Source organism: Eurosta solidaginis, chromosome 2 (assembly GCF_040869045.1).
Source record: "Eurosta solidaginis isolate ZX-2024a chromosome 2, ASM4086904v1, whole genome shotgun sequence".
NCBI classification, from domain to species: domain Eukaryota; kingdom Metazoa; phylum Arthropoda; class Insecta; order Diptera; family Tephritidae; genus Eurosta; species Eurosta solidaginis.
The window spans coordinates 64,980,529-64,990,522 of NC_090320.1; the positions used below are offsets into that span (position 1 = coordinate 64,980,529).

A 9,994-nucleotide genomic window follows, 5' to 3' on the forward strand; every position below is an offset into this window, starting at 1 on the left:
TTTGCGTAGTTCATTCGCTAATTAGCAAGCAACAAAACAAGATCGTTTGTTTTATATTTTTAATGCGCAAAATGGCCAGCAAAGGTTTATACCATGGCGGAATCATACAAGGTGGCATCATGTGGACATACCTACAAACATAAATGAAATTTATAAATACATTGTATTTGCGCAAAAGGGTTGGTCAACATTAAATATTTTCCAATTTGCTTGCTAATAACATTCGTCAACATAGCGAGCGACGAACACAATCAATGTTACTGCGCCAAATTCTCAGCGACAACTAAACTAAAGAGAATAAGAATACGTGTGAATTGAGTGTGCACAATTGTACTACTATTTCCCGATGTCTGATTTAAGACCATGATACGCTTCTCTACAATTCATCCCGGATCTTGTAGTCTGAGCTGCACGCCATCAATCCTCTTAAGATCTCATACCAGAAATGAAACTAAAATTTAGTATATTTTGCAACAGAAATATAGCTTCGCTCCTGGTGGCACTTGGGCTGTTACGTGTCCTCTGCTTATTGTTCTAAGAGTTCTACTACATTCTCTACCCGCTTGTGTTCTGGCGCTCCATCGTCTTTCAGATTCAATTTTGACTGTTTTTGTTAAAGCATTTTTTAAAAACTCCCATCGTAACGTTGAACGTGAAAGATAGACCCATCTAGCGGCAATTATTGAAGACTGCAAGTGGGTAAATAACTCGCTACAAAACGAATAGTGCTTAATAGCGGAGTCACGAACCTCTGTGCTACGGAGTGTTTTATCGTGTGTCATATCTTTCGACATTTCGGCGCCCTTTCCCAGCTCTTCCAACTCTATTGAGGCTTTAACGTTTCAAATGAAGCAGTATAATAACTACCCACTCCGTTGAGCGGACACCTCTCTTGGGCGAACAATAGTTGACTTACGGTGAGTGTCCGCCAAAGGGAGATTTCACTGTATGTATAAAGCCTATTATGCATAAAAGTGGTGGACATACGCTTTTATACTTCTTAAAGTAGCAAATGATCGCAAATGATTGAGACAATTCAAAAGAAGCAGCACTTGTCCATTGCGCTTTGCTTTGCTCTGGTCGTTCGAAACAGTTGGCAACACTGGAATGAAAAAATGTTAAAGCCATAAACATTACGTTGACTTATTACTGTCTTGACTTTCTTTGCTACATTTACCTTATTCATCCTCAATCCTCTTCCCATTTTTAATAGCCCTTGTTTTGTTTTTGCTTGCCATTTGTTGTATTCCAATTATCATTTAGCCAAATGACTCAAATTCAAAGAATATACGCTTTGGCATCCCATTTATTTATTTTACGACTTAGTCATATTCTTTTGTTTGTTGGCACACGGTGAGAAATTTGAGTCTAAATTTTAATTTTTGCAAGAAATTTTGAACAGCTCAAGCTTTTCGAATAATTTTAAGTTTAAATATGAAAAAAAAAAAAAATTTAAAAAAAAAATAACAAAAACTGATTTGGGTCTCAAACAAATTTCAATTTAAACCCAAAAAATTTGAAACATAACTGAAAGTTTTGATCGTGAAATAGTTCCGAATTCGCTATGATATTAATTTAAAATGATTTTGGAGTCATTTCGAAATGTTCACGAAACGGGACCGAAGAAGTGCCAAAATGGCCCATGAATATAAGAAACAGTTCCATCACCTTCAAAAGTTCAATGAAGTCCGTCATGTCCTTTACGTTTGGACAAAGGTGGCACTTAGCTCCATATTAGTTGTTATGAAAATGGATTTAATATGTGTTGTATTCTTATATCACTAATTTAATGTATATTTAAGATCAACACAGTTTAAATTTGAATGCGATCTGGTTGAAAATTGAGAAAATGTGATGTTTAAATTTTAAACCAAAATGTTTTCAAATTAAACTGAACTCAACGCTGTTATTTTCATAAATACTTTACAAATTTGTGATCTAAACCAAAATTGGTTTAGTCATATATGTATATTGTACGAAAAAGTTTTTAAATTTAGACACAAACTTTTAACCGTGTAGATACTTTCATACTCTTCCGTGATGCACGATTTAAGGATACAAATATGCCGATTAGCAAAGTCACGTTCAGTCGCTTAAGATGCTGTATCGTAAATTGGAACTTATGTGCTTTATGTACCATTATATGTATATCATATCTGGCATATCTACTTACACTTATTTTGGCCATTATAGGGGAGAAATAAGTGGCTTGATGTTTTACGCATGAGGAAAGCCAGCAAACCAAACGAAAATGCACATTTTTAAACTGAAACTAAATTGCTGTTCAAGGTTTAAAAACTGCCCTACATTGAAAGATCTTGCGAAATAGGAAAAGCCAGAAGCAAAGCTTTCCAAAGCTCTAGGAAAGCTTATAGTTTGAAAAAGCTCTTAGGGTTAAAAGACAAACTTTTATTTATCTGAAGGACTTCTTTTTTTAAATTTTTTAAGGTTTTCCCAACTTTAATTACCTATGAGAATACCAAATTTTTAATATGTTTTAAAGATAAAAAGGCAGCTATATGCTAGGTGCTATGAATAAAAAGCTCAATGGTTAAAGAAATTTAAATCTTTAGTAAATTATGGACTCAAACCACTCCAACTTTTGAACCACTGACAAGTATGCACACTAATGCTTATAAGATTGTTTAGCTTGAAGAAGTCATAGCCTAAACACAATAAAATATTTAAGAAATTTAAGATTATAAACTTAAACAATTTGAAGGCTTTAGTTGTACAGAGTTTCAATAAAGCAATATGATTAAGCAATAAGAAGACTTTCTTTTGCGGTCGAGCTTTAAATGGTATAGGCATTTGAAAACTGTATCTTCAAACAATCTTATGGAAAAATTTTTACCTTTGAAAAGACCAAACTTGTGGGAAGGAAGCGTCTTAAAATTCAAAATTAAAGCAAACTCAAAGTTAATGTGTGAATATTGCAGCTTTGAAATACCCAACTAACTCAGAATTTGATTTAATACCGCCCTAACCAAATATTTGGTCGAAGAGCGATTTAACGAAAATTCTCTATCAAATAAATATCTGTCAAATAAATTCAAAAAAAAAAAAATAGTGCGCTTTGACCATGTCTGCCGGGATGGATTATAGCCGTCAAAATATGTTAGGAGGTTAGGGGTCAAAGTCTAATATTGCTTTATGCTGTGTAGACATTTTCGCACACTGAGTGTAAGTGTAGGCGAAGTCTTTATAAGTGCTATGAAGAATGTAAATGTAGGCGTAGTGTGGGGTTTTGGAATATTGTATAGAACGTGTAAGTGTAGGCGTAAAGTGTAGTTCTAGTGTGTGGTATCGGTACATTTGATATGAGGGAAATCATACAGAAACACAAGGCAAACAAGTCATCTTCATACAAATAAAAGGCTCTGAGCATATCCACAATGTTTTTGCATGCAAGTGCAGGAAGTGATAACTACACTGCGGTTTTCTTGAAAAAAAACATTTTTTTTTATTTGAAATGTGTTCCTTTTTAGGGGTTTGTTATTTGTGACGTCTTTGTACATTATTTGACTAGATTTATATAATATAATAAAGTGCAAAAAATGAATGAAAATAATTAAAATAAAATAATATTAAATTAAAAATAATAAAAAAAATTTAATAAAATAAAATAAAACAAATCAAAATAAAATGAAATAAAATAAAATTGAAATAAACTAAAATAAAACGAAATATAATAAAATAAAATAAAAAATTAAATAAAATAACATAAAGCGCAATGAAATGAGATAAAATAAGAAGGGTTAGAAGAAATTACAAAAAATAATAATAAAGTAAAATTAAATAACATGAATTAAAATAACATAAAATAAAACAAAATAAAGTAAAATGAATTAAACTGAAATAAAATACAATGAAATAAATAATAAAACAATATAATATAAAATAAATAAAATAAAATAAAAAAGGAAATAAAATAAAAAAAGAAAATAAAATAAAGTAAAATAAAATAATATGAATTAAAATAAAATAAAAACAAAAACAATTGATAAAATAAAATTTAAAAAAATAAAATAAAATAAAATAAAATAAAGAATGAAAGAAATGAGATGAAAATAAAAATTGAACAAACAAAATTCAATAAATTAACATGAAATAAAATAAAATTTATGAAAATAAACTAAAGTAAAATATAATTAAATTAAATACAATGCAATTTAATTCCAATTTGTTATCGGCGTGTTATCGATAAATTAGCGATTTTGTTAAAAATGTTTCTATAAATTATCAAAAAGTTACCAATTTGCCATCGGCATCTTATCGATTTGTTAACTCGTCAGTTTATTATGACACAAGTACCTATAAATCTTCAATATAAACACGATCACACATGTGTATGCCTTCGATAACGAGCCTGTAGGATAGGAATTATAAGACGATGTCAAGTTGATAACATATGGAAAACTCGACGATCATAATTCGCTCTCGATTCGATAATAAAACAATAGCTTGTCGGAATCGGTTGTTACCGAAAATTTAAATTCAACCCCTCTAGAGAGCCCTGGTTAACTTATTCTCTGTCCGATAAAACATTTTTTGTGAACAAAACTTGTGTGTATAGGGCAGATAAGTTCTTAAGTTCACATGAGAAAACGACGCTTAACTTAACAATAATTAAAATTTGAGAAAGCCACTCATCTGTGTAGAGGAAAGGTATCAGCACTGATCAAATCCCTTTGCTTGAATCAACTTATACAGATTGAAACTGATTTAGGTTTTTTACCTTAAAAGAACGAGCTTTAAGCTTTCATCACAGAGAAGAATTCGTCGCCTGTTACTTGGTCTTACTTCTTTGAGAAAAGCTGATGTAATGTTTATTGTATGTATGTTATTATTGTCAGAACTCGATGAATCTTTCAAACGTGCTTTTATATATTGCTTTTGTTTTTTGGTTTCCGTAACTTCCCTAATTTCCTTAATACGTTATTATTTGTTGTATATAGGATTGGGGTTAAATAGTGTTTAGTACATATATGTGCCTAGCATGTTAGATACTTTAGTAATATAATGAAGATCATTTAGACAAACCTCATACAAATATCGACCATCTTGTTTCTTGTTGTCGACATTCTCATCTTAAATATTCATGAATTTTCGACATTTACTTTCCGGCTTTATTGCTTCTTTGCTTATCTGATGCGAAAACGCATGCATTACACATTAAAGCGTTCCCCTTTTTAGCAAATTTTTCAGTTTGGCGTGGACCGACGGCTTTGTACATTAATATTTGAGTTTGTATATTTTTGTGGTGGCAGGTAATAAACGCTTAACTCGGCATAAGACAATTTTGTGCGTAGGAGCTAGTGCTGTGTAGTTGTATCCGATCGGTAGCCTTCTATGGAAGTTTAGAGCTTCTTATTGCTTATTGCCTACCACTTTCATATCAGCTAATTTAGGCTTTGCTTTTATTATGTTCAGATATGAATTAGAAAATTTAATTTGAGTTTGCTGCGAGCTGAAATTTAGGCCTTAAGCGGTTACTACAAAAAGCACTTAATATGTGCCAATGTATGATTTCACACTATAAACACCGTCTGTGTAGTGTAGCACTTCATTTACTTCCGTTTTTTATTTCTTTTATATCTGATGTCATTACTTTTTATGCCACTTACTTTAAGCAAAACTTACCATTTTTCTCGCTCTCCCTTTCCTGTGGGATTAATACTAACTTTGTGCACAACCTGATAAGCTGGTTTAGTGCTTGTGAGGCAGCTACAAGTTTAAGCTCTAAGCTCAATTAAATCTTCGCCACAATCTTAAACAATTACCTGCCCTGCCCATAGAGGAGCACTTTTCAGCCATTGATATTCTAGGCTAAAGAGATACTCTTGGAAGCTTATAAGGGGTGTACAAGTCTTCTGAGCTTGACCTTTCACGGCTTTAGTGCCACTGATTGAATACTATTTCTGGTTCTTTTGCTAACTGACAAGTGCGCTGATGTTCTGTTGCACTTGTCCCCTATTCTGGCGGTAGGATCAATCATCAGCGCAAACAGCTTCGAGTTATTGTAACTGCAAAAACATGATCAGAACCATAGAGACAAACTAAGAGTATACTAAACAAGCTGGTCTATAAGTTGAACTCAAGACCATGGATGTGGTAGGTGGAGAACGCTACTACTGTACAACGGCCGCTGCCCTGGGCAAAGATAAATCAAGTTCTAATAACCTCTACGACGTTTATAAGATCGTCATTTAGGCGCCTGCAGGAGTTTCTTTCTTTCTAGGAATCCTGTAGGATTTTATCTTAAGCGACGATAGGAAATGAGTGAGAAATATGCACTTATGAATGGGTTACAGTGGTTAGTGAGAGCAGCGTGAAGAATCAATCAAATGTAGGTCGCGTTAATAGCTCATGGGTGGCGTGTGCGGTTTTTTGGTTAAGACAGTACTTAGGGACACGAATTTCGATACGATACTTCACGATACCGATAATTTTGACATTCGATGCCGATACTTTATTCTACATACTTTTATGGCGTTGCTTTTTGGCATGGCATACTTCGACTACAGTATCGTACAGGATGGGTAAGAGGTGGCGGCATACGTGCAAGGTAAGCGCTAATCTCTTTCTAACTTTTTCTACGAATAAGAACGAATTTTGCACAGAACAATTTTCAGTTATTTTATTAAGAAAAAGCAGAAAACTAACTTCACAATCAAAGTTGCTATTGATTATTCCTGTGCCAGATTTACTAGAACGCTTTGCTCAGTGCTTTACTTTGACAGATGAGTTTTTATAGTTTAGATGCGGTATTGCTACACAAATTTATTAAAACGTAAATCGCAACGAAAACTTGAGGGCTCTTCTGGCAAAGGGGAGGCTCATGGCAGAGCCCTCTTTCTAAATCTGGCCTTATTGCAACAAGTATTTTACATAGCCAAAGAAATATGGAGGTCTTGTTACAGGGTTTATTATTGATGCGCGAATTTGTCTTGTCAATTTAGTATCGATAATTTTAATATCCACTCTTCTTAATTCGCTACTATCGGGCACTCTATACTTGTAAAGCGATACTTCACATGATTACCATATCGACACTATTGAATTCGATATCGTATCCCTAACAATATGGTGCTTAGAATATATGTAGATACATTTTATGAGTTAATCTCGACTTGATCAAGTTATTTTCCTTTTGCGCGTTAAAGACGCAAAATCAAAATTGAATCATAAGTTTTATATTTAAGATTTTCTAAAAATATATAGAATCCTTATATGTACAAGCTTTCTAATGGTTTACATTTTCTTTTTCTCTTTACAGCTGGACACCAAAAGCAGTCCCTTAGCCCTGCTTGCCCAGACGTGCAGCGCAATCGGTGCGGACACAACCAATCCAAAACTTTTGGCAGCAAACATAGAAAAATCAACCAAATCAACGCTAAAGTCTGGCGGCTCAGATGGACGGGACAAATCTTCACCGGTTAGCAGTCACTCGTCGTCCGTCTCAACCGGTTCCGTTGAACACATCAAATCCAGCTTTAAACCGTACGAGTCAAATAATAATATAAGCAACAACAATAACAGCAATCATATGCGCGAAAGACTGGATGGTGAAACAGAACGTGCTACTAATCTGAGTACGGGCGCATCTGCAAATAATTGCAACCTCATCGGCAATGGTGGTGACCGAGTACGTACACCAAAGAATAATGGCAGTGGTGGCATGCTCCTGTTGAATGGTCAACAGCAAGCAGCACAACTGCAACAACAACGTTGTGATTCAAACCAAAGTGCCAGCTCACAGCGCGATTCGCCAGCGACTGGCATGAATGGTATGCATAAGGGCTCACCAATTGGTACCGCAGGTGCTGTAATAGATTTGCAATCACGTATGAGCAATAGTAGCAGTCCGCAACAACGCGCCTCATCGAAGGAATCCGCTGCGCTCAATCATGCGAGTAGTGGTACACAAATAAGTACCAGCGCTGCTGCAGCGGCTGCAGCTGCTAGTCAGTCACGTTTGCAATCTGCCACAGATTCGGCTATTGCTGCTGCCAAAGAGGCAAATTATGTAAAGGCGTTACATGCTGCGGCTGCAGCAGCTGGCGTGCCCACAACGAGTTCAGGTTCGATGTCTAGCAGCAGCTCATATTACGCTGGCTATCCGGGCAGTACGCCAACGAGCGTTCTACCTTATCCAATGGATGTTATGACAGCAAGCGCATTAATGTCACAACATCATCCAATGTTTAAGGCTGCAGCGCTACATCCATATTTGAATTATGCACGTCTGAAGGGCATCGATCCGGCTGCTATGATGCCACCGAACATATGTCGCGATCCCTACTGTACCGGTTGTCCATCTTCACCACATTTTCTAAATAAAGCTGCGGGTCAACCATGTCCAGCTGGATGTCCACAGTGTGAGGGTAAATCAGGCAGTTCTTCAGCTGCTGCTGCGGTAGCTGCTGCGGCTGCTTCATCATATCATGCACAATTAGCCGCGCTGGCCGCTGCCTCACAAATGCCGTATGTTTGTTCGTGGATCAGTACAGATGCGGCGTATTGTGGCAAACGTTTCGGGACGTCCGACGAGCTATTTCAACATTTGCGTACACATACCGCCTCGTTGCCGGATTCAGTGCTGAGCGCTGCTGCTGCGGGTGGTATCCCACCTACACATCCACTCTTTCAACGCACCTATCCCACACCGCCGTTGAGCCCACTATCAGCTGCACGTTATCATCCCTACGGCAAACCGTCCATGCTACCGCCACCACTCGGTTCTGCGGCTAATACTCTGAGTGGTTTGCAGATGGCTCCACACCCGGCGTTAGCGCAATATTTCGCACCATACTCTCTGTATGGACCACCACGCATGGGTTCATCTCATCCGTAGTAGGATACGTTGGGTTTAAGAGCACGAGATGCTTACAAAGCGCACCTGAAGTAGGATGGACTAATTGGTGGAATAATGAACATTTAAAATCTTCAGTCAATTTTAGCAACGAATGTTGTGAATGTGAGAGCCGGTAATCGTGATGCGTGTTAAGTGCTAGTGATTTAACATAATGGATATTTGCTTTGTGCATGTAGATGTGTGTGTGTGTCATTGGAACTACATACATATCTACATATTTACGATGCATTCAATTCCTTGTACTGTTTGTAATTATTAATTATGATTATTACTAAATACAAAGTAGTCATTAAGTATACGTATAATAATTATAAAATCATTTGTGCCCTGTTGCCAAATGTTATCACAAATAAATGGAAAATTATTTATTTTATTAATTATAATCAAAATGTTTATCTAATGAAAAAAAATTATGATAATAATAATAAAATTGTATGTATGTATAATCCAAATGTCCGAAACGTAAATTGAAACAGCGTTGTATATTTTGAAGTCTAAGCCCGAACAGCGTCTATGTTGTAATAAAATTACAAATAAAAGTACTTTAAGATTCAAGTAACTCACCATTAAAGAAAATCTAAAACAATGTCAAAGATAAAATATTTGTTCATTTTACTTTATGGAAATTTTGAAGTAAGTATGAAAATTATAACTTCTTTTTCATCGTCAGTCTAACCCCATGATGCAGTAAAATGGGCAGGTGAAATCAGTAGTACATGTAGAACAATTTGACGGCCTTCATAATCCGGCCATGAATTTTTAGGTTGTAGACATGGAAAATTAATGGAACAAATTTCCTACCCTTTTATTACTTTCGTAATAAAATGTGCGGAAGAAAGCCATACTCAATAAATCCATATATTGAAATAGGAGGTCGTAGAAGATAGAAAAGAGAAAAGAAAAAATCGAGAAAGTCGAAAGAAAAAGTAAAGGTTGTTGGAGGGCAGTCCAAATTTAAAGGGAAGAGAACAAGAAGAAACGGGAGAGTGAGAATAAAACTAAGATTAGGGATAATGATATGAGTAAAAGTAGGAACAAGATATTTAACAGAAGTACAATCACGAAAAGATTATGCGTAATAGTTAGTGCGAAGCTTAAATAAAAGGAGGTGAAGCA

The 9,994-nt window shown here is 35.4% G+C and overlaps 1 protein-coding gene across 10 annotated transcripts in view; it reads left to right on the plus strand.

Moving 5' to 3' along the window:
- elB (elbow B) overlaps positions 1–9,478 on the plus strand; it is a 296,956-nt gene extending 287,478 nt beyond the window's left edge. For 8 of the 10 annotated variants that reach the window (XR_010949502.1, XR_010949508.1, XR_010949506.1 and 5 more), the window contains exon 4: positions 7,280–7,373. Coding sequence is in view for 1 of the 10 variants with exons in the window: in XM_067765590.1 (XP_067621691.1) it covers positions 7,280–8,857 (1,578 nt within the window). In the remaining 9 variants the exon portion in view is untranslated. Of the gene's footprint in view, positions 1–7,279 lie in introns of all 10 variants that reach the window. The other 2 variants (XR_010949511.1, XM_067765590.1) reach the window with 2 other exon arrangements.
- Positions 9,479–9,994: the final 516 nt, after the last annotated feature.